The sequence below is a fragment of the Triturus cristatus genome, chromosome 8 (genome assembly GCF_964204655.1).
Source record: "Triturus cristatus chromosome 8, aTriCri1.1, whole genome shotgun sequence".
NCBI classification, from domain to species: Eukaryota; Metazoa; Chordata; class Amphibia; order Caudata; family Salamandridae; genus Triturus; species Triturus cristatus.
In genome coordinates this window covers 393164289-393190682 of record NC_140591.1, presented here as the reverse complement: position 1 = coordinate 393190682, position 26394 = coordinate 393164289, and the positions used below count along the sequence as shown (strand labels likewise).

At 41.4% G+C, this 26394-nt stretch overlaps 1 protein-coding gene across 1 annotated transcript in view; it reads right to left on the bottom strand.

Annotated features, from left to right (window-relative positions):
- FREM2 (FRAS1 related extracellular matrix 2) overlaps nt 1-26394 on the bottom strand; it is a 583269-nt gene that overhangs the window by 535436 nt on the left and 21439 nt on the right. Inside the window, exon 2 of the mRNA XM_085621760.1 lies at nt 23538-23627. Within this exon, the coding sequence (XP_085477886.1) occupies nt 23538-23627 (90 nt within the window). The remainder of the gene's footprint in view (nt 1-23537; nt 23628-26394) is intronic.

The following is a 26394-nucleotide window of genomic DNA, read 5'->3' as shown; positions in this document are numbered from 1 at the left end:
ATAGTAACACACTGCTTGAATCAGGCGCTCAGATCGAACAAGGGAATTTACACATTGTTGACGATTTTGTTTACGCACACAAATGGCTGCGTTTCTATTTAGTAAGAGCAATAACCATAAAAAAACTGCCCTGAATTTTTAGTAATACACTGCTTGAATCAGGCGATCGAATATAGCAAGGGGAATATGCACATTATTGACACACACAACGGCCGCCGCTCTATAGGATAAGAGCGATAACCAGTATAGAAGGACTATGACTCAGTTCCACCACTTTCTTTAGGGGCGCAAATAGCTGGAACACTTTGTGATCGATAGACACACACCACTCCTCTTTAACAAAATGTTGGAAAATTCGGAATTTTGAAATTAGAGCAGAATTGAGCGCAATAGATCAGACACCCAATGTATGATAATACGTATAGAGTAAGACCTTTGCTCTGATCAGCACCCTAAAACTTGTGAATTGTTTTTTACCATTACACTGTCCAGAACGTGGCATCCATCGTTATGCTCATATTCTAGATTGTCACAAAGCCCTCACCCGTCACCTATGAGGCAGATTGAAGAAAACGAGAACATAATAAAACAAGTATTACCCTCTCTGTAAAAAATTATATATCTTGCTACCTGCAGCATAAACACTTCTTTATGGCCAAGGGACATTTATACACTCACAAGGTTGATAAAAAAATCGGAAGGATATATGAAGCCAGGGACTGCCCAGCCAAGCCTCGCAGGGTGTGGGGTTAATGGCTAGGTATGTTGAATTGATTATCGCCCTTGTGTCCCCAAAGAAGTAAAAATGTATAATGTCACAAATGTGTTTGCTTACAGGATGTCACACGTTGTGGTGCTGAGATTCATGCTGTACCGTTTGTACCATGTTTTCACAAATTGATTATCAAAAATAAAATCTGAAGGATTTCAATGTCACGCAGGGGGTGTTAATTTAATTATTAATAAAAAAATATTGAAAATTAAATTTTCGCTGGCCAGGTCCCACGTCTTCAGGAAGCAGGCAGCCTCCCTCCCCTCCCCTAAACCAATCACAATGTTCCAGTGGAGCATTGTGATTGGTCGGGCCGCCGCCCAGGAAGAGGCTTACGGGGAGGCCATGTTCTCCATGTAGGCTGCATTGCAGCCTGCATGGAGAACTATAGAGTGCGCATGACTGGTTTGAGCGGCCCCAGAGAGCCGACCAAACAGTCAGCACCCTCAGCAGTGGGCAAACCACTCCTCCACTGCTGTAGAGCAGAAGCCACCCAACCAAACCCTTCTGCTTTCTCGCAGTGCGAGAAGAAGAAACATAAAATGGTAGTTATTAACATTTTATGTTTCTGCTTCTCGCACTGCGAGAAAGCAGTGGGGCAATGCTCCTCCATTCCAGTGGAGGAGCCGCACCTGTATATTGACCACTCCTGTGAAGCTAAGGGCAACTAACACGTCCAAACAAGATCACCATTTCACCTTTTAACCTTATCATTATATATTTCAACTATATTAAACATAACTTTTTAGATATAGGAGGTCATTTTACACACCACTACATGGACCCCACTAGTACTTTCCTTCGTAAGGAGACAGTACTCTCCTAGGGAAGTGAATACCCAGGTGCAAAACCCAATGATGTCGCTGCCCGATATAACACCATGGTGGTGATTGCTTACACCACCAGTAGCAAATATTGTTTGAGGGTTTCGGGTCAACAATTGGTACACCTAGACGCCAGAAAAGCTCCTAGTTCACCCTCCTTTGATTAAGTTATGTTGCATCTGTGGAAGCTGAGTGAACTTTCCACATGCTTCTACCTCCCCCCATTTGATTTTTTACAGGACTACACATACCAGACAATCAATGGTGCACTCCCACGCTGATGGATACCTACTGGCAGTGCAGTGAATTTGTCTACATCTAGCTGGTCCCTGGATGGCAGGACCTGTGCTCTCTCGTCACCATACACACCCAATCCAGGTCATTCCTGGAGAAGATCTATCAGAGTTGTACCATCATCCAATACAGAAGAAAACTTTTGCATCAGGCTTGAGTAAAAAGAACTGCTGATTATTTTGGCTGGGCTCAGTTCAAGGACATTCCAGAAGAATTCAGACTTTTTTCTGACACACAAGTAAATGCAGGAGGGTCCACACCCTTTTCACTGTGCAACAGTAAGCAGATGCCCACTGACTGCAAATAACCAGATGGGAAATGTTGAAAATGATGAACAGTACTCATCTCTACCTTAATGCAATCAAGGTAGAACTAAGAGCCGTCCACCTCAAGGTGATGAAACATCGATATGTGTTGGACTTAATGATTGCAGCTGAGGGAGGGGTGTGTGCCAATATTGCATGTTTATTCCAGACAAAGACATGGGCAACAGGACTTTGACTCTTGCCATCCAAGATCTGCACCCTTTACAAAGACATGCATGAGGAGGGAGCTGCCCCTGAGCAGGAATGCTTTAACAATTGTTTTTCCTGGCACCCACAGTGGTTGACTGGATTGTGTACATCATTGCTGTCTGTTCTCATCTTCATATTGTTCTTGTGTGGTTTCCTACAAGTGGGGGTTTCCTGCTATAAAAAAGCAGTCCTCAAATTGGGTAGAATACAAGTAACTAGGGAAGTAGTAATAGTTAAAACCGAAACACAACAAGCCCCTAATAATGTGACTGTCATGAAGTAAGAGGTGAATGATAAAGTTGAAAATTCAACTACAGGGGGAAATTTTAATATTTGATACTGAGGTTTGCAATGATACATGTGTGCATGAAAATGAAATGGAATCATTGTTGACGAAATCACAGGATGTGACCTCAACCCCATATCAGAAATACATGGTCAGACAGGCCCTGCAACCTAGGCTTGAGGCAACTGATTGATAGATCACAGATGGGGTGGCACGTAACCAGCAGAACAAACACGTGAACAGGAAAAACCCACATTAATCACACAGATAGGCAACAACACCACAATGGTCAGGGGAGATTGGCCCCAATAAAAAAGCACTAAGCCGAAGGGGTGTGCATTCCCAAAACACCAAAAAGTGAGATGCCACATGAACTTAGGAACACTCAGCCAATCAGGATACAGCACACACAGCACATTCACTGATCATGTGGTCCCCATGCCGGTCATCTGGACCCATTACCCACTGGGCCCCATAGTGTCCATGCAAGGTCGAGAACAAACTGCATTTATCAGGTGGGAGTAATTTATAATGCCATGACGAGGTCCACATTCCTCACCATAAAAAGGATCTGTACTTTGAGACAGTCCTCAGACCCACTACAGTGCCTGTGCTTCTGGCGGTAGGGTTTAATTAAACCAACTGTTTCTGTGTTGCTTAACACCTCTTGTCTTAGCTTTTTTCAAGGCATATTCACATTCGAGCAGTATTTGGTTGAGAGACAGCTGTGCTGCCAAGGCACACCTAAAAAGGTACAATGAGTGTGCATTATGACTTTTGAGACACTAGACCCCTATAAATGTATGATGAATTAATGTGTGAACAACAATACAATTATGAATTACCTTCATGTACACAAATCCACCTCTGGTTGTAATAAAGAGTGAAAGGAAGACACTGACTAAGAGGCGAAAAGGAAGATGCTGTGGCTTTTCTCTATTTACTTGGGATAAGCGTAGTTATTCTGAGATGTAGCAATTGTCAAGGTCATTTGATTTATGTATATAGCAACAAAAACATTTAAATCAAAGATGTGATATAACAGCAAAGTCAATAATTAGAAGAAGAAGAAGAGTGAGGAGGATAACATAGTTTGGAGAAATAACAGTTCAAGTGCAGATTAATTGTACCAGTTGGGTGATAATGATTAGCAAAGACAAGCACATATCTAGTTCAATTTTGAATTAATGGCTAGGTGCAACACTTAAGAGAACTAATGACCATGGTTCAGATTATATACCTGCTAATAATAATCAGGAGCTTAATTACAGATTACAGCTTCAAGGATGAATTCTTTAGGTAGTGAATTTACAGATTATTCATAAATTGTCTATTGGCACTAACAATATATAGTTAAAATCTAATATAAACATAGTACATAAGTAGTTCTAGAGTTAAACTATTATGTATATGTGGTCATATGTTAATCTCCATATCACCATTCAATTTAATGAGAATTATATTATGAACTGTTAGGGAGTTACAAAATGAGGCAAATGACACCAGGGTACCAATGCCTGTCCTTTTGGTTACACAAAGTTCTTTATATTGGAACCACTAACTCACTAAGCTGTGCTACGGATTTCTGTAAAGAAATTGTTCTGTAAAATTGATACTGTAAAGCATGTCTCACGTGGTATGGTCCGACCTTGCACTTAAGTTCCTGTGGTTTATATTACCATCTTTGGACTTGGGAACCTATTGTAATGTTCTTGCGTTTTTGACTAAAATGTATATGGTGTTGTTTGTAAGTCATATCTGGCAGAAAACCTTTTGGAAATAATGATTAATGAATTCAAAAGTTCAATTCTAAAATATTTAACAATTACATTTAACCTGAACTTTGGGTCGTATCTTAAAATGACTATTTGCCTTACTGTCTATAACCTGCTGACCAAATTAAGTTTTAACATTCTACCTTTTAATTATTAAATTTCTAGGTAAAGCTCAAGTTATGGCTTCTGCTCATGTGAACACCAATCAGCTGAAACAGGATTGCACATTTTTGTGTTTTGGAGTTGGTGTAAGACACATTAACTTAAATGGACTATATCATTCTTAAACGTTTTTTCCTTATGTGATCAAATGTAGCCAATTTATGAAAGGAACTTGGAATGAGAATATAAGAACACACACATTTTCTAATCTCCATAATAACTGCATCATGTCAGGAGTGAAGGTATGCACTTCACAACTTTATGGTATATTCAACCGGACCTTGTACAATAGGCAGCCTTGCAGTTGTTTGGGTTCAGGTGATTCATGCAGTGCACTAAATGACAATGAATATTAAACAACCCAACAGGAATTCACTTGATTCTGTTCAACTGTTTCATTTTTTATATCTAAAGCATGCATATTTAAAGTATGTTTTTTTCACTTGCTATGTTTAGGGACTCACCATTTAAAACAAAAATTAATTTTATTGCTTAAATAACAAGTCCTTTAGATACCATCAGCACATGTCAAAAATCTAATTTTCTGAAATCAAATGACGGGATGTTGTTTCATTTGGTATTAGTGAAGATACAGGAACACAAGGCTGAGATGCATAGGAGTGTAACATTCAAATATTCTAAAATGTGGTTGTTTTCTCATGGTTCTGGAGAGATTTTATGTTACTTTTGGTGAAGGACGGCTTCAAAGATGTTATTTTTAATAAAATGTGACTGATGGACAGTTAGCAGGAATCATTTGTTCATAAATTCAACTGGCACTTGAACCCTCTCTTGAAATCACTCAATATATTGTTATCATGCATAAAGTCAATTTCTGCTTAATTCTAGAGTTGAACCATCTCTTGAATTCACTCAATATATTATTATCTTGCATGCAATTTATCTCTCTCTTGAAATCACTCAATACATTGTTCTCATGCAAGCAGTCAATTTCTGCTTCATTCTAGAGTTATTAGGTTTGGCCTCAGCCAAGACCCTTTGATTTTACTAAAATTATACGTATATAAAATACTTATTTATAAGGCCTTTCAGGCAGCCCTCTTTATCAACTGGTTTGCTATTGTGTCATTCGAATTATTTCTCTGCCCACTACAGCATAGGGCAGTGGGCCAGCCCACTTGAGTCACTGGCTTACTTTACTCCAAGTGACAGCATTCTCCTCTTACAAAAGGACCATATCCATACAAAGCAACACCTTTCAGGGCCAGGGACCTCTACGGCAATGTGTGGTTTTTGAGACTGAAAACAATATTTATGCTTTGACCAATATTTTTGGTACTGTTGAGGGCCTAGCTACTCCCTTAATAATGAAGATCCACAAAACCATCACAAAACAAGCACTGACAAAATCAAAAGTATGATAGACAATGCCAAACCTATTGGCTTTACCACTGCTAATTCTTTGTGTGAAACAAACCACCTGCCTGCAAAAACGACATAGTTCACGACTTCCTCACTAGAACAGAGTTAATGTTAAGACTTATCATCGGTGGAGGTTAGCCATCATCTTCTTTGGCCTCAGATGCATAAACTCCATTTAGTTGTTTGCGCCCTCCACAATTTAAATACTTTTAATTTCTTTATTTCATTCAAGGGATACAGTGCAGAATGGTAAAATACAAACAAGTGCAATATAAAGTTATGATAGGAAGAATGTGCAGCCTTTCCAGATTAGAATACATTTACTTTCTTACTTATCTGTCCCCATTAAATGTGTTTTAAATACCTAAAGTGGGTTCAGCATCAATGGATAGAACAATCATTTCATGTTGATTGGCTTGTAGCAACTCTCTGAACCACTTATTGACTCTGAGATCAGTTTCCAAAGTCCAAGCCAAGCCACACAAACCTAACCAGCACTATGGTTGAACTGACAAATAAGCTCATCGTCTGTCTAGCCCTTTCTTTGATCCCTAACCGTACGATTCTATGGGAAGAATAAACTGTCACTATAGATATCTCAGTTATTATTATTATTATTATTATTATTAGTGCAATTTATAAAGCGCGCGGCTACCCCAAATAGGGGTGTCCCGGCGCTAGAGATAGCTGAGTGGCGACCAGAAAAAGCCCAAAGACCTAAAAGAGCCATGTTTTCAATATTTTTCTGAAGCTAGATTCAGTGTTTACCTTCCGCAGGGGCTCTGGAGGGTTGTTCCACAGTGATGCAGCACCCACTGTGAAAGTCCTCCCTCCCAAACGAGCCTTCGCAAAGCGAGGGGCTTGCAGCAGCGTTTGAGAGTTTGAACGTAACACCCGATTTTGTTTATATATGCTCAATCTTTGCTTCAGATATTTAGGACAGTTTCCCTTTAGGGCCCGATACGCCAGAATCATGGCCTTAAATTGGATTCGCTTCTCCACTTTCAACCAATGGAGCTTCTGTAAATACGGAGAGACATGATGTTTAAAAGGTATTCGTAACACCAGTCTCGCAGCCGCATTCTGAATCATCTGGAGACGTCCTATGGCATATTTGGGTAGGCCTAGATAAAGACTATTGGCATAGTCTAACCTGGACGTGACTGTAGCGTGTACTATAGATTTTCGGCAGTCCTCCGGTAAAAAGTGCAGAATTTTCCGCAAATTTTTCAAGGTGCTAAAACATCTAGCAGACACCTGCTTAATTTGAGCAGAGAAGGAGAGATTTGCCTCCCATTTCACGCCCAAATTCCTAGTGCATGAACCCGGTATTGGTGGTATCCCCATCTCTGATGGCCACCACAGTGCTGGATCTGGAGCTGAGCCCTTGCCAAAGAACAAGACTTCAGTTTTTCCGGCATTCAGCTTTAATTTATTAGCATTCATCCAGCATGCTATATCTTGAAGGCAGCCCTTAAAATTCTTGAAAGTATCTGCCGACCGCTCCTTAAATGGAAAAACCAACTGGGTGTCATCAGTGTACGAAATCGCCTTGACACCCCAGTTGGCAATAAGAGTAAAAAGCGGAGCTAGGTAGACATTAAACAACAGGGGGCTTAGGGCTGAGCCCTGGGGGACACCACGTTTAATTGGCTTAGGTCTAGAAGCAAATGATTGTTGAGCAACTTTCTGGGAACGCCCACTTAGGTAAGATTGTACCCAGGCTAGCACCATCCCACCAAGACCCGCATCTTGTAGTCTCTGGACCAGGATGCCATGGTCTACCGTATCAAAGGCCGCGGACATGTCCAGGAGCACCAGCAATGCCGATGCTCCTGAATCCAATGTCCATTTTATCGATTCTGCGACCTCAAGAAGAGCGGTCTCGGTACTGAAACCTGCCCGAAAACCCGATTGAGTGTCATGAAGAGCTCGGTTCTGCTCTAAGAAAGGGGTCAGTTGGCGTTGAACCATTTTCTCTAACATCTTACCCGGGGCAGGAAGCAGGGAAATGGGCCTCAGATTGCTAAGGTCACCCGGGTCACCATTAACTTTCTTCCTCAGAGGGAGGAGAGTTGCGTGTTTCCAGGAGTCGGGAAAGATACCTGTCTCTAAGGAGGTGTTCCAAATATGGCGAAGTCCCTCAATCAGAGATGGAGCTAACATTTTCCAAAACTTTGAAGGGCAGTTATTGCTTTAACCCCTTCAGTGCCCATGACGAGATGGTCTCGTCATGGGCCGCGGTTGCGCTGTGCCCATGACGAGACCATCTCGTCATGAACTCCGCCCGCTAATAAAAAGCCCGGCACAGGGCGGGGAAAGGGCGGGGCACAGAAGGGGTTAATGTCATCATCGGAAAACACGCAGCATGGCTGGTATCAAGCATGCGAAATAACCCAGCACTATGAAAGTTACACTTCGAGTAGCCATTGTTAACTTTCAAAGAGCCATCCGGTAACCCCCTGTAGACACCATCAAACAAATAAAAACTTTAATTACTTTTATTGGTAGAGATGAGATGCAAAACTGGGCAAAGTGAAATGTTTTTCTTTACAGTGGAGGGCCCTTTAGGTGCATCTTTGTCATCCTCCAACCTGTGAAAGAGTCTAAGAATAGCAAATATTAAGAATTGACTACTCTAATCTGAAACACTCATTGCCCAATCCTGTAGTTACTTATAATGATTATACTCTCAGCACTGTCAGCAGCCATAAAGAAGTCAAAAAGCTCTAATATACTTTGCAATGCACTAATTGAATTAACGGAGTTGAAGTGCAGTCTGGTTGAATAATATGCAACTGTAAGCGGAGTTAACCATTATTATTACAATAAATATGGATAATGCGTTTCCATATTAAGATTGCAACTGGATATTAAAATAGATTTTTTCCCTTTATTGTGCTGAATTCAGTTTACTTCAAGGCTTTTCTTTTTGTCTTTGTTGAACAACATGCCAAAATTGGTCAAATGTAGATTATGTTGAGTGTTCTGTTAATTTATGGATTAATTTAATGTGGACATTTATCGCAGTCAGTAGTTTACTGATGCAATGATGCACAAAAGCCACATACATTCAGTTACCAACTGGATTGGAATGATGGAAGTTCTACCACTTGGTGAGTTATTAATATGTTCATGTTTCTTGATATAAATGTGCACCAGATGAACAGAGATAGCAGCGTGGTACCTTCGCTTGTATCACAGCTTGCTAGATGAAGTAAAGATATGCAAAGGATCTGCTAGAGAGTTCATGTAGGAGAGAATCATTCACTATGCCGTAGTAAGTACTCTTACGTTTTTCCCTTTCCCCCGTCAAAGAAGTGCTACCCAGTGGGCTAGTGGACTTTAGTCTATATTCTTACATTATCACGAAAACCTAGTTTTACATTTGCCAATGTGTTAAATGAATTAATCAATCATGTGTTGGAGTCTGTGCTTTTCAATAGGTCTAAGTGTTATCATCCACAGTAATTAACATGTTGTGGGTGGGTGGGTGCTCATTAACAAAGGGACTGGTTTTAGGGCACCCTGGCTGGCATGGAACCTTCAGAGGAGAGCAGGTGGAACTATTAGCAGGTCACCTTGTAATCCTGAGTGTGACCCGTCTGTGATCAAAGTCTTTGCTGGTCAGAGTTGTCCGACACAGTTGTAAGAGCAAGCGCCACTTCTGTGAAAAGACGTTTATATCAAACAAAGCCCGGAGAGATTGATTCCAAATCAGGTTTGACCCAAAAAGAGGCATTTTCCTACTACACTGAAGCAGCTCAAACCAAGGTTCACATTACTCTTTAAATTACAATATCTCATTTTTTGTATGTCTCAATTGTTTTGCTTTTTATGCTGCTTCTTTGTTTCACTCTTTTGGCAAATTTATTTTTTCCCCGTCATCTTAGTTTTGTCATTACCTCAATGCATTTTGTATAATTTAATTCTTCACTGCATTTGGTAATGTATCATTCAAATGTGAGCTTTTGTTGTGCTTTACAAGTTCTAAATGACAACGGCGACAATAGGTTTACAGCTATGGAGGGACCATAGACGAGAATAAGAGAAACAGACCCTCTGAGTGTATAAGTCCTGCCATAAATGGGCTAATAACGATTGCTACTCTTACTGTTATGCGAACAATCAAAAAGTGATTGTGCTATAAAAAAAAAAAATAGAAGATGAAATAAAGGCCAACAAAAAAGGTATAAGACAAGATACAGTTCCAGCAGCAACACCTTCACGCATCACAATTTCACGCTGATTACTACTCACAATTCTTTTAATTAAACCGCCTGCTACAATTCGGCGTGACTTTTTCCTGATGCGAGGCTTTTATGATTGAACACAGAACAGCAAGCAGCAAGAGGCTAAGCTCTCCCCACATTGGTTTTTCACTCCGAATCTTTCATTCCATCAGTGCAGTATTTTTTTGGCCCAGAAAAAAAAATTGGCCTCGAACCAGGAACATGGAAACAAATGTCTCCCTGCGCTGTTGACATTCTGCCAGAACGCACCTGAGCCTCAGAGCACAGAGCTTTGATATCCGTTGGGGGAAGGGAATCATTAGAGAAAGGTGGGCTTTATTTTTTTACTCACATGAAATTATAGATCACAAAGTGCCTGCCTATATAATTTAGTTATTACTTCAAACAAAGAACGCCATTCCACAAACACATTTCCATCAAATGAAAACAAAGATATTTTGCTTTGTGCCAGGCATTTTCAACAAAATATTTTGAAACACAATCCTATGCAATGTCTTCCAGAGTCTGAATAAACACTAAGACATTCGCACAGGCAGTTCCTTACCACCCAGCAAAGGAATGTGCAAATAATGGAGCGTCTGACTGAGAGGGCCTGCTTCAAAACACCTCTTGAGGTAAATCATTCCTTCATCTGGAGAATCAATTAGAAACAATATTTAATCACATTTAAAGCAGGTTGGGGCGAAACCGCAAATATCAAGTTACCAAGGAAATGAAAAGAAAGAATTTGCGAGTGGTTTCAAGAATGTAGGCCCTCTTGTAGTAAATTTCCAAATAACAAACTGTAAATTGCGACCAATCACGAATTGCAAGTTGTGATTTTTTATGGGGAATGTATTAACATGGATTCAGTAGAAGTGGTTGGAGTTTGCACTCACATTTCTACCGAATGCATTAGTATGTTGCGAACCAAGCTTTGTATTAACAGGTCACAACATACCGAATCGTAGAGGGTTGCAGTTCAACCTACCTCACTAATATGCATGAGGTAGGTTGCAAATTGTGACCTACTACCATTGGCTAGAGTCACAGGCATAGAGGCCTGCCAGGGTCAGCAGCATAACATCATGTCTGTGATTGCTTTTAAATAAAGCAATCCATTTTTTTTCAAATGTAGCCTGTTTTGCTCAAAGGAAAAAGGGATGCACAAGAAAAAGAAAAATTACACAAACCTTTTGTAGGAGTAGCCAGTGGTCGCACAGACCATTGCCGACTTCTAAAACTAATTTCTGTCAGGATTCAAAAAGAGAGGAATGGGGCCCGGGGACCCCTTCCTGTTTGCAAATAGTTTATCACCTCCATTGAGGAGGTGGTAAAATATGAATGTTTGCGACTAAATTTTAGTCGCAAAACATCAATACATACCTTGAACAATTGGTATCGGGAAGGGAAAACCTTAACACGCCCCTTCTAAATACCAATCCAGTATGTATTCTCAAACCCAAAATGAAATTTGGTAGCGTGCCATTTGCAATCGTAAATTGCCTAATTTTACGAATCTGACCCTTTGCGAACATAAAATTGCTTTCTATATGAGGGCCTAAGTTTATGATATTGTATATACATTTTAAGATAAAATGTATTCTGTTAATATTGAGTTAAGTCGCCTCAGTTCATTTATGTAGCTTGAAACAACAACAAAGAAAAACAGAAAAGAAAAAGTTGAGGGATGTGTTGTTTTAATAGTTGGTCAGCTCTTGGCCTCTAAGCTACATCACCACCACATCTTCTTTCAAAGCTTCTTGAGCATTTTGTAGATTCTTGCAGCCTAGGAAGAAAACCACTAGCAAACGTTCCTTAGTGATAATAGGTCAGTTGTCTGGGTATTTCTTGTATCCCGAGGTCCACGTTATGAGCAATGGCTAGTTCATGTGACACAGTAAGACACTGGTGAGGAGGCATTGCACTTAAGAGAACCGTCAGATGTGCAAGCAAATGTTTCAGAGACTCTGAATCTTGATTGTTGGGATGGCCCATAAGAAAGTCCACCTTGATGATGAAAATCTCTATTAATTATCTTAATCTATCATATTCTCATTCACTCACTATCATTCCTCACCTTCTGCACCCTTAAGATAAAAGCACTGGTTATGTACTGGCAAGACGTGAGATCTAGTTATGTTTACCTAGCTCCATATTTGGAGTTCACCCTTAATTCAAGCATCTCTTGCCCCCAACATAACTATTGTATTTGTAAAGCACACATTCACCCAAGGGTATCTTGGTGCTGAATAACAGATGTTTATCATAACTAGGGGTGGGTGGAATTTGCGAAATTAACTTTCGCAAATTATCGCGAAAATGTTTAAAATTATCGCAAACAAGCGGAAATATCGCGAAGATGCGGAAGTTTTTTTCCGGCATGTTCGCGAGATTTTCTGCATGGTTACGAGTCGCCAACTTACCCATGTGGTTGCTTGCGGGCGCGGCCATCTTGTTTTGAGTTGTTTCGCGGTGCATGATCGCGAGAAGAAAGACGTGATCGCGCGACGCATGACGTCACTGCGGGCGCGAACGGTCGCGAGACAGCGCAAATGGCTAAAAACAATACAACATCTCATGGAGAACGCGACCGGATCAAGAAAACTTGTTGGCGAACGCAGGGATTCAAGTAAGGCGATCGCGCGCGCGCGAGAATGTATTATTTTACAGCGCGAGCAAGAAACAAATTATCGCCAAGCTGCGGAAACCGGAATTTTTGACATTTTCGCGCTCTCCGCGGAACGCGAAAATGTCAAATTATCGCAATTTCCGCGAACGGAACAAAATTTTCGCCCAGGCCTAATCATAACCCAACTCAATAGTGCTCATTTGATAGACCTCAGAAGGATGAACGGCTGAGTGGATCCGCAGGAATTTTAACCTGTGACCATGAGGTCGAAAACAGGATGCACTAGTCCACTAAACCACCAGACCCAGCAAAGATTAAGTTATTATTGAAGGCAAACCAACTGGTTTAAAATAAAAATCGACCAGTATCCTCCCCATCCCACATTTATTTTCTCTGCCAAAGACATGGACTGGTCGGGGGCATGTTTTCAGAAAAAACGGATAAACATTTTTGTGCTCATATGTAATGAATGATCATTTAAAATCTTTTCTTGTCACTAACAAATGGGATTCCAATTGATGTGGCTATCAGGAGTCTATTTTCTGCAGGTGTCAGGTGTAACATATACATTTTCCCTTTGGTTTGCTAAACGCAGGAAAATAGGAAGTAGGTTTAAAAACCTGACCATGTTATGCTAAATAAAAGGGTATGTGGTTTAAACCATGCTACTACTAAATCAAACTCGAAATGACACACAATAATGAATAAACACATTCCACACTACAGTGTCTGGGTTGACTTTGCTTGGGTTCTATAGGTTATGTTTTAAATATTGCATATTAAGTTGATCTTTGAGCAAAGGAAAATACTTTTTTCAGGTTGCCGAATCCTAAATAAAACTTTTTAAACACAATACTATATCTCCTTTACGGTGTTAACTCTAGCAGTCCAATTCACTGGAAAATTAAGAATTTTAATTCTGAAGTAGATAAAAGAGATGACCAACGTTACCCAAATAGTTAAACGGCTGTTGAAGAAGAAGACAAAGAATTAAACAATTATGGTAGTTTATGAAGCAGGAACAGCTGCAGTGAGAAAAAATAAATCAAAATGGAGTAAAGGGTGTCGCAGGAAAACATAATGGGTTGTATGTCACATACTCCTATAACGTAGAGAAATTGCAATACAACAAGTACTCTTATCTAATACCTACACACCACACGTTATGAATGATTTTAAGGATTTATTACCAATTCAGGACGGAGACAATCTTGCTAGGATTAGCACCTGTACGTTCAAGTTAATCTACAGCAGGTGTTTTAACCGGCAGGTATGTCAATTTTATTTAAAAAATATAATATTAGGAAAAAGAGAGAGGTATGGACTTACACCAAATAAATACTGTTTGGAAAAGACAACTAATTTCTAAAGAATGTTATGAGGAGCTTATGATTTAAAAAACAAGAAAGTCCATAATATATTTTAGCAGCGTGTATACGTTAAATATAAGAATGAGCAATTGGTGTTCCTTAAAATCAACAAATAGTTGCTTAGCTTACATCACTATGTGTTATGACAACAAAAGTTAATATCAAAATCGCTGTGTATATAGAAAATGTAAAACAGAGAATGTCAGTATCTGACAATCTCTAAGTAAGTGAACCAAGAATCATTCTCGTTAGCGATCTAAATATCATTGCCATTAATAAAAAAAACCCTGGAAATTAAAAAATAGCGTGATTTGAACTCGTTGATATATGACTTCTGACAAAGGGGAGAATTTTTATTGATTTATCCATGTGTTCAATTTTTGCCAACAATGTCAGCGCCAGTAGAGTGGTGTACGTCAACCACTTGGAAGTCATCCAAGAAGCAAGCTTGTTCAGGCAAAAACAAAGGGTGGAGACTAGAATGCCTGGAATAACCATAAAGATAGACATCTCTATCTCTGTACTGATGAGGCATGCCATAACCTCAAATGACACCCTTCACTGAAGAAAAGCACAGGATAAGTGTGAAAATCCTTTCACTATATGCGGGAAGTGGGCTAATCTGTGCAAACTTTTTATCTAAAGAGTAGAAACTTCATCAAATTAATTTTTTCAGCCGGTCCTCAGATTTGCAGAAAGGGCCGGAATCATCAGAAGGTGCCACTGTTAAGAGGACTAGCCAGAGGACAAAGGTCACAGGGCAAGCTGACAGCTTATGGTCAGAGGATACTACAGATCATTGCCAGTCTCTGAATGGGGTAACTCAGAGCTTCAGTGGAAGGTGGTCCCAAAGGAGATGGATAAATGGAAGAGATTTGAAATGCCCTGTTCACTAGGTATAGGATGGTTCAAGTAAAGAAGGAGGAATTAATGTATGAAGGTATAAGCACTGACAGAATTTTCGAAGGAAACACTCTGGCTATCGCCTGTGATGAATATAGGTGTCAGATCAAGACCGTGAAAAGTAACTGTTCGTGGCAGGCAAAAGGTGTCACTGCAGTGGGTAAGCATTAGGGAAGTCAATCCCAATATAATGTGGAAGACCTGAAGCCAGCAAAGCAGAGAAAACATCCAAGGGACTTCACAAAGTCAGAGTAAATGGGCTCATAAGTGACTGCAGTGATTGAAAGGAAGCGCAAGTAGTCAGTCAATTGATATCAAGCGCCAGAGGGCCAGCAGAGTCAAATGAGAGAGTCATGGCCACATTGAGGAGAGCTATGATTGAGGTGCATCACAGGAGAGGCACAGAAGCACTGGTGTTGTGTGGGGCAGGATGTGCGTGAGTGAGAAGTACAAGGTAGGAAAATAGTCATGGGCAGTGGGGACAGTTGGTTGAACATAAGACTGATGTATATACCGGTAGGCACTTCCATGGAGATCACAGAAGAGGACCATGAAGGCTTTGTGGTCTGTATATTTGCAGTCAAATGAAAAGAAGCTGTTCAAAACATACAATTGTGGAGGTAAACTTAACCACCATGGGAAAGTGATATACAAGGTAGGATGTAAAAAACGTAAAGTGGCTGGTGAAAACACCAAATGACTGTTTATACCAGAGAAATGTTCATTCATAAGGTAAAAATCCTATTACAAGAAATACCTGGAGTAAGGCTTGAACAAATTAAGTATATCTTCATGAAAGCACAAGCGTTTTGAGTCTAGGATATATTGCTAAGGCAACGGTGAAAGACGATAGAAGCACGGCATGGGGAAATAATCTTGGACTTGCAGTTACAGTACATAGCACTGAAAAACCCAACCGCACAGTTCATAAAGGTCTTGGTTTATATGCTAAATTGTACAAAACTGAATTCTTGGTGATTTGCGGGTAATGGCAATTGGGTCACATGACAAGGAACAAACAATTTGTATTAGTCCTATAATGGGGCACTGCACAAGGCAAAGGTGGAAGTAGCACAATCACCGACAGGAATAGAGAAGGATCTGGCCTAAGATACCCCAGGTGGGTTAGAGAAGGGGATACAGGTGGGCAGACATGGCTGAACAAAATGGCAGACAAGACACTGCAAGTCGGTGCAACTGGCACTCCATCAGTATCCTGCAACATTCTGGCCCCGGTTGAGGTGAAAATGACTGCCTTCTCAGCGCCTGACCAGTAAATAAATGGAAGAAATGCCTAAAACTGTCCTGGTGGTGAAAGGAGACATAGAGGGAGACTCTTAACGAGAAGCGAGACATGGCCCAGCCTTCTGTAAAAATGGCAGTTGCAGCCCTGCTGCACACATTGTGTAAAGGAGGACGGGGCAGCTTGGCCTAAGTGGCACTGTTGATCGGACATACCAAGGGGCCTCCCAGAGGCAGAGAGCATGGTTGTCTGTGTTCGGTGGCTGTGCGGAGCTCCTGTGGGAGAGTGCAGGCATGACACTGTGACAAGGAAGCCTTCTACCTATGGGCAGAGGAAATGGCCAAGTGTGAGTTGCCTTTACTGGGCTTTTCTGGCACTCACACTGTGAGACGCTTGGAATAGATGCAGTACTTCTGGACCCAGAGGAAAGAGAGTGCGGCCAACGGTCCAGCACTGAGTGGTGCCTCTTGGAGAGGACCTGAGCCTGCGACTGCAGCGGCAGCAGGAGCTGACCTTCAGGGTGGAGCAGATTTGGCATGTGGTCTGGCCTCCCGGGTGCTCTGTCCAGACTGCATGAGTGAAGTTTGGATTGGCGCTTCTTGCACTGACTGTAACAATGAAATTGACTGCAACAATTAAATGTGTGATGGTGAGACCTCCAAAATTTTAATAAGCAGGCCCACCAGTTTGTTTACTGTTCCAATAGCCTTATATTATCATGGGTGTACGTCACTCCTGGAGTGGACTCGTACGGGATAAGTAACAGCCTCCTGTCTTAACTATCATGGTGGTGAAAGCCAGAGGAGTAAAGTGAGAGAGTTCAGCAAAAGGCCTCACCCATGTGGAGGCTAGGGACCGCGGTGCAACAAGACTTAGTTTAACTGATTTGAGAAGACTGGCTCTACACGGCGGAATCCCCTGAACAAATAATAACTGCAATGGAATACTGCATAATAACTGATGAGGATCCGAAGGAAAAGGATCTCGCACCTGAAGCTTAGCAGACGGATGCGAGATAGGTAGAGAAATTAAGATACTCATTCGGAATGTCTAGTGCCTAAATGATTATGGGAAACGGTGCAAAGATGCATACATATCTTGAACAACAGGCTATCAAAATCAATTTTCTTCACAAGACCCACTTGGCTGATGAGGTAAAGGGGAGGGTCTGAAAGAAATGGCAAGGACAACTGTACTTTTCCACATACCAAGAGTGGTGTCGATTTGAATGATCCTGGGTGTCCCATTTCTGTATCGGGCTATTAGTGCAGATGTGAAGAGTATATTTCGGGTGGTCTACGGACTACTGGATGGTACGGAAATTATGTCTTATTAATGCTTATGTACCAAATATTGGTGATAAAACCTTTTTTCGGACATTGTTTAAATTGTGTACACCATACTTAGACATCCCATTTATATGGGCTGGGGACTTCAATTGCACAACTGATGGGAGAATGGATAAATACCCTCCTAAGAAACACACACAACCTACAATGATATGAGCACTTCAGAATGGTATGTGCAGGTTAGAATGCATAGATGTGTGGAGAGAGATGCATCCGATTGCCCATAAATTCACCTGCTATTCTGCTACTCACAACACATAACAGGCTTGACAGAGTGCTGGTCACAGGCGATGCGGTTATCAGAATAAAGTTGACTCAGTATTTGGGTAGGTTCCTTTTGACCACAAAGGAATGCTGGTTTACCTGCAGGGAATTGCTCGAGGTATACAATGAAGGTAGAGGGGTGGGCAAGTTTCTACAAACCATGAAAGAAGCCATCGCAGTGATGGTACCTATACCTGATAAGGATTTGTTCAGAATAGAGGCATGCAGGCTGCTCTTCATGATAAATACTGGCACAAAAAAACTAGCAAAATCCCTAGCAAACAGATTAACATGCATCACGACTGACTTGGTGCATGAGGACCTGTGCTGATTTATTCTACGTAACCGCACATTACTTAACCTAAGACAACGGAGTCCTGTCTTAATTGACACAATGGAGTCAGGGGTGGTTGGGGCACTGGGCATGCTCGCTATTGAGAAAGCAATCAATATGCTCCATTGGGAGTACATGTTTGCAATTCTTTGACACAAGGGAATTGGCCCGGTCTTTAGGAGATGGATTAGGTTATTATACACTGACCCAGTGCCCAGGGTGAGGTCTAGCAGTAATGTGTCTGCACAATGGAATATAGAGAGGTGAGCCAGGCAGAGCTGTCCCATCTCTCCGATACTGTTTGCCCTGGCGATTGATCCATTAGTGATCAGACTGCGAAAGGTGCTACATGGATGGGGTCTTATGAGAGGTAAGGTCATGCATACGGTGTCATTATACGCAGACAACACTTTGGTGTACCGCCAATAGCCAGATAGGCAGCTGCCGATACTGACAAGAGAGCTGGACAGCTCTGCAGAGTGATCAGGACTAAAGGTTAATAAGGATAAAACAGTGTTGACGTGTTTCTTCTGAGATCTCTATACAGGGTGGCATGGGAGGAGCTCCCAAAACTGGGAATACAGTGGGAGACAAAAAGATTCAGATACCTGGGGTCCATATAGCACACACTTCAAAAAAGGCAGTATATGAGCAGAGTTAAGTGAGGACTTCATGAACTGGCTCAATTGTGGAATACTCTTTCATTATCCATAGTGGACCAAGTAGCAGTAGTTTTATTCCCTAGATGCCTATATACCTTACAGAATACTCTTTGCACCATACCATGCTCTACATTCAAAGAATTTGACAGTCTCCTGGTCTCACTTGTATAGGCAGGAAAGGGAAGAAGCGGGAGTCTGAAAATACTTAAAAAACAAGGACCTCAATGTGGCCTGGGATTACCAGATCTCGAACTGTACTACATGGCAGCGCAGATGCAACACGTTGCAAAATGGTGCGGAGGGATTGATCATTCCGAGAAACTCATACTCATGCAAAGCACAGGATGAGTGCCACATGTAGTATGCCAAACAATGATTGAATGGGAAGCAGTGGTTAAAAGTATCCTGACATGTTCTCCTTTTCCTAGGGTCTTAAATATTTGATGGCTGCAGCCGTTTGGTGAAAGTTCTAAGATATGTCGGTGGTGAGTTGAAAGGAAGGGGGATGTCACACCCTTGGGGATTTGTACCCCAATGAGGAATTCATAATGTTTGATGAGGCTCTGGAGGCATTCAGGGCTAGGCAGGGGTCGACTCTGCAAAATGTGAAATCGCTTAGAAGTGATATGGAAATTTGGTTGGGGTTCCTGAGAATGCTGGATGCATCTACCACCTTAACAGGATTGTTGGAAATGGGTCAATATCGGCTTCTAGTTTCATACCTATAAAGTCCTTAAACAAGATACACGAGACAAACTGTTGATGACTAAGCTATGCTGGGACCCAGACTTAGGCACCCCTTTGGCAGATAGCGAATGGAAGATAGCATGTTCTCAGGCCCAGGAAATGTCAATAATGCACATTTTAAATTAATAAATTGTAATTACTTGCATCATACCTACTAAACACCGATGGAGCTAAACAAGATATATCTGCATATGTCTTGTACCTGTCCAAGGTGCAGGTCAAGAGACGTAGCGTTCCTTCATGTGACCCAGACATGCACAAAGTTACAAACTTATTGAGGTGGGATTAAAACCAAGCTGACCAAAGTTACGAGTCACCTCAGATTGCTCTATGAGGCAGTGCTATCTCATGTGGATTGTTCCAAAATGTACTAATAGGAAAATCGAACACAAATTTGCTTTCTGCTCTTAGTTTTGTGCAGACGACAGATAGCAATTAAATGGCAAAACTGGAGGGCCCCTGACATAGTCCATTGGGAAAAGGATCTTGCTGAATAGGCTCTGGTGGAAGAACTCAGATTGCGGATGGTCAGGTGCGAGGCTTGAATATATAGGCGGAATTGATAAGAGAAGTTATGGGACAAGAGTAAACCCAAGACACAGAAATTTTAAATGCACAGTCAGGACTATCTGGATACGGATGAGGTGATGTTCCAATTCATGAGGAGTGTAGGAAACGTTAGCACCATTATTATTAGATATAGTGGGACCAGTGCATTTGTTGATGTCTATACTACCTTTGCCATAATACTGAAGAATATGTAAGGAGTGAGCGGGATCTGGTAGAACGGTCTGAATGTCAAGATGATGCAAACTGTATGCGTTGTATATGATGACATTGCTCAATTGATTGTAATTGGTGCATAATGTTATTGGAAAACAATAAATAATTAAGGGGATGGAGTCGCCCCAACCCCAATCAGATTCAAGTTGCTGTCCAAGATAATGAAAACGTATCCTGAGATCCCTGCCAAGCTGGATGAAGGGTTCACATACATGTTTCTCTGTCTTATAAGGGCTCTGGACTAACAATAGGCAAAGGGTAAGACAATATTTAAGGATTTAAGCAGCAGTGTCATAGCTTAGTGTGACGGTTGAATATACTACTATGTGAGGATGTTATAGTTACTTTTGGAGGTGAGTTTTATGCATTTAAAATAGACATTGTATATATTCATACATTTACATTTATTAATATTCATAATAACTGTTATTCATATTTACAAAATCTTAAATTATGCATCCTGAGACGGGAACTTCGAATATTAAATGTCAATCCAACTGACACAATTTATAAAAAAAAAGAAAAAAATCGATTCACCTACAAAATTCTAACTTTTTTCTTTTAAGCTGCATAGATATGTGTACGTAGTACTTGAAGCAAATTTTGTTTACTTCATTGTAAAACTCTTCTACATTGTTAATAGAACCACTGCTATTTATTTCCAGTGCCCAGACAGCAAAACCATGCAGGGGACATTTCCGAACCAAACATTGATGATAACTCTCACCCCAGCTGCTCACACACTGTGGAAATTCTACACCTACACACCCTGACCTTTCCTTTTACAGCAGATTGGCGATACTAGCTATACATTTTTGGCTACTCCACTGCCCAAGCTCCCTTGGCATGCCAAGAACACTGTGACTAGTCAATTTCCTCCTTTCTCTTCTATGATTCGCTCTCTAACAAAATGACAGCTCTAGGTATGCATAAGCCTTCAAAAGTATTAAGGAGGCTGCCATTGTGTTGCTAATAAGAAAAAGGCGAATGTTAAAAGTAATACTTTGACTGAAATATATCTGTATTTTTTATAGCTCAAAGTAAAAATGAACATCAAATGGTAGCCTTAAGAAGTTGAATTGTTAAGATAAATGTGAATGCTTTTGTATAGTCATTGACATTTACTTGTAAATAAAAAGACTGTAATCCTGTAGTTAATCAAAATAATTAGCGTCTGTGAATAAAAAGGACTCATGACAAAAAGACTGATGCCTAAAAAGAACAGCTGCTCTTCTGCTGCATTTGCATATTGTCAAACGTAATGAAGAGGAGGCTGTGTTCTTAAAAGACAAATGTGAAAACATGATGAAAATATACTCAATGCAAAAAACTGCGTAATTATTATCATGAAAAATGAAGGTGACATTGTGTAGGAATTGTACCTGAAATCACTAATTCTGACGCGAGTTATGTTTTTGGGGGGGGAGCATGGTAAGCTTATCCAAATAGAACTTAGATGCAATTAATGAAGACATTCACCTTTTGGCACAAAGACACACTCCAAGGGAGTAATAATTGGCAATGGGAGACAGAATCATTACCCCCATTGAAATATCTGGTCAAACTAATGTATGTCTTCACTGTTAAAAAGGTGGGAGACAATGTATATCTACATTAGAAAGTTAATGATTTGTTTTGCACATATACAGAGTCCTGAAGGACCAAGTGCTTTTCCAAAACTGGTAAGGACAGTTTGCACAGGTGATCATTTAGACCTGCTACTCATTTTCCAATAGTCATGTTTCTAATTGTTCAAATTTTAGAATTTTATTTCCACTTCATGACTATCTGTTGCAGTGAGCTGGTCCAAACGAGAACTCGTTGTTTTTACCAATAGAAGCACATCACTATTTCATTGATATGTCTTGAATGAATTCTAGTGCCCACCAGACACAGTGTGTGTGTGTGTCTGTGTGTGTGCGTGCATGTGCGTGTGTATGTGTGTGTGTGTGTGTTTGTGTGCATGTGTGAAGACTTCTCAAAAGTCTCTTGCTGAGGACAGTTACTTCCCATTCTGTCCCTTCACCACAGAGCAAAATTCACGCTTCTATATTGTCACATTCCCTCTTTAACTTGCATTATCAACTGATACAAATAAATTCGTGAAACTTTTGGTAACCATGACTTTTCATCTCTTATGTGATGCTCATGCATTACTGTTTCCTCCACTACCAGCACCGTAAACTACCTTTGACTCATAGAGTATCCAACAATAGTGAAGCAAGTGGAATTTGTCAGTCTTTCAATTTTTCTTGTGTCACTGAAGATCAAAAGATCTTGGCTTCAAGAGAGAAATCATGGTTCAATCCTTAAGGAAAAACCTGTACGTACATCTTTTGCAGAGAAACACAAGCACATTATACATAGAGCGCACAAATTGACCACATTCTGTAGAAAGCACTCAAGTAGAGCTACCCAAACAATGAGGCTTTCTTTCATAATAGTTATCCTCTGACTCTCAAACTCTCTACCCCATGGATCAAAAGCACAACACAAAGTCTGTCAGTCCAGCAACAAGCTGAAAGCACATCTTTCCTTCTCAGCGTCCTACCAACGGCTACTACCTACAGCCACAAGACCTAGTACACTACTGAAAAGAAGCAGAATAGCTCCACACCTCATGGATCCACACACCTCTCTCCTAAATCATGCAAATTCCTGTATCCTTAGGTTTTCCACTCTTTGTAACACTGTCAGCAGGGAAACAACATCAACTTGATTTCAGGAATATATACAAAGCAAAGATACAAATAAATGGAGAGAAAAAAGACTAACCCACTGTGAGAAGTATTCCATTAATTATTATAATGGCTATGTTTCCTTGTTAGAGTTCCAAACTAAACAAATGCTAGCAGATCAGTCCTGACATTCATGAATCTAATGTTTGTGTTGAATCAGAGTAATGACTGTACACAAATAGGGTTTTGAAGCATCCTGTAATTATCTGAGAACAGCTGCAGGAAATGTGTTGCCTGCAGCCAACTTCTTCAACGAGGGAGGTTCTTACCGCTATCTTCGATTGTGAAGTGAAAGAGATCATTCGTTGCATTCACCCCATCCCTTAACACGTAGCAGATCTTCATGTCATCGATATCAGCTGAAAAAAGGGAAAGAAAGATCTTTTTAATCAATTGCAGGCACGGGGAATAAGTAACAGCTGCAAGCACAATGTAACAACACTATACAAGCCAGAAAGGAACAGGTGCATGTGCACCTTCCAGTATCCGTCTACAAACAACACAAACACGGAAATAAAGGGGGGGACTGTAAAAGCTCACGGACGACCCACTGAAACTGGTAATGAGACTCATACGGAGTACTGATGTGCATTTATCAAAATACTAGCCATATAATATACTGCTCAAAAGTGCATTGTGAAAGGTAAATATGCTAGGCTGTACTGACTTTGGGCCAGATGTACGACCAAGTAAATTGCGCCTCGCAAGTTGCGACTCTTTTGCGAGTTGCAATTTGCAAGGCGCAATTTACTATGTACAACAGTGTTTTACTCACTGTTAGCGATTCACAATGTGGTCGTAAATAGAGAGGCTCATGAATATTAATTAGCCTCTCGCAAGTTGCAACCCCATTGGGAATGGCAGGACCTCCTAGGTATGGTGGCCTGCTGGGCTCAGAAGACCACCATGTCTGGGACTGCTTTTAAATAAAGCAGTTTTTTTTTTTTAATGCAGGCTGCATTTTAAAAAAAATAAAAAGAAACGTTTTTGTTTCATTTTTTAAGGGCAGGCAGTGGTCCCTGAGACCACTGCCTGCCCTTTAAAAATATTTCCCCTGCGTTTGGAAAGGGGAAGGGGTTCCCTGGGGACCCCTTCCCCTTTGCGACCCCATTACGACCCTCTTAAAGAGAGTGGTAATTTGCGATAGTTTTGCAATTGCGGTCACAAAACATTTGTACATAGGGTTGCACTCGCTATTAGAAAGGGAACACCCCTTCCTAATAGCGAGTCACAAAACCCTATTTTGTGAGTCGCAAAAAATTGTGTCTCGCAAAATAGGGTTTGTACATACCCCATGCCATTTTTCACGCGCAAATGGGTTTGCAAACCTGTTTGCGCATGCAAAATTGGTCGTACATCTGGCCCTTTGTTTCCATGTTCTATACCTGCAAAATTCAACAAATATGTTTTTGATTCTCAAATACTCAGGGCCCGTTCACAAGTTTGGCGGTGTGGGAATGGGCTGCCACGCCGCCGCCCCACTCCCACACCACCAAAAAGGGCCGCGGCATGCCTGTCAGATTACAAGTTTCCTCGTAGTCTGACGAGCGGTCCTTTGGTGTTCCCACGGTGGTACCTTTCAAAAAGGCACTGCAATGGTAATGTCAAAGCACGTTCCTGCATGGCTTGAACTGTTCAGTTCATGCCATGCATGAATGGGGTTCATGCACACAAGGGGGCACTCCTGGATGTATCCCATGAGCCTGAAGAAAGAGGGGGCCACTTCCTCGCCACCACCCTTTCCAATGCAGTCCCATTGCTGTGGTTAGAGTTGCAGTGAGGAGTTGCAGTGAGGAAACTCTTAATATGCATGGCCGTGCCACAGCGGCACCGTCAAGCATATTGCGGCCTCAAGACCGGCACCCCAGAGCTAGGGATTGCGGATCTTTGGCAGCTGCGGCGGTCCTCTCCCAGTCTGACCACGGTACTCGTAATACGGTGGTCGGACCACTGGTGCAGAGGTTCCCGACCGCCACAGCACCTCCACCAAGAGTCTGGCAGTCGGAATTAGACCCTAAAGTGCCAGTACACATGCCTCTGAAGTTATTGTTCGAATATAAGCTCCCCAGGAAAGGCTTGTTTTGCTCAGTTTATAACCCCGCCACCATACAGCCACATCCATACCAATCTGCACCAAACTATCAAAAACAAAAATGCAGTATTTATACTTCATTTTTTTGCCGACTTTGATGCAGAATGGTAAAGGGTGAAAAGGTACAGTAAGGATTCAAAAAGTAACCAGTAAGGTCAGCTGAACTTAAGTGACTCCATTTAGCGGAATGTACCACTCGGCTGCATTTGATGCCTTTTATCACACTTTAACTGGTATAATTATCGTGATGTTCGCAAACACACAAATATAAATAATCATAACTCCTTTTGTTGTGAAGGTCGCATGGAGGTGGGGGGGGGGACATCTGGGTGCATCCAACCCTGCCGACCTTCTGCCCTTGATTAGCTTGGAGTCTATGCTTACACCACCTCACAGGCAAGCAGCCTCACTTGAACAGGTAGTTCTGTATTGAATCGATACAAGTTTGATGGACTAGCAACTGTTACTAAATATTACAGTGTGGTTTCTTCTTCCACACATAGCACAGGGTCGTACAAGGACAGGAAATAGGTGCGGGGACCAAAATAAAAGTGTATCCCTTCAGCGAATCACATTGCTAAAAAAGAGGCCCACATTTTGAAACCGCGGTGGTTTTCAATTTGTAAAGACGTGCTGTATAGACGTTTTGCAGGGTATGGGAGACTATATGCATTTGTGCTTGCTGAAGGAAATGTTTGAGGTAGTATGAAAGAAACTACCAGTAAAAGCCATCTCACCAGTCCACAAAACAGCCCACAAACAGCCAAAAACGGCCCCCAAACTGACCATGTCAAACCAGCCCTGCGGGCACTGCCTGATTGCCCTACAAGCCAGGCTGACCCTGACATTGCTCGTTATTATTTTTTTCTGGGCTCCCAGAGCCAACCAAATGCGGGCCAGGCCCACTTCCTGGAGAGAAGTTTTGCCCTTCCCCTCTCTTCCCACCAAGCTCTCGGACACTGTACCTCAGGCGCATCACTCGTTGAGGACCGTCGATATGACTTCTTAACTTCGCCTTCCCCAGCATCCGGGGA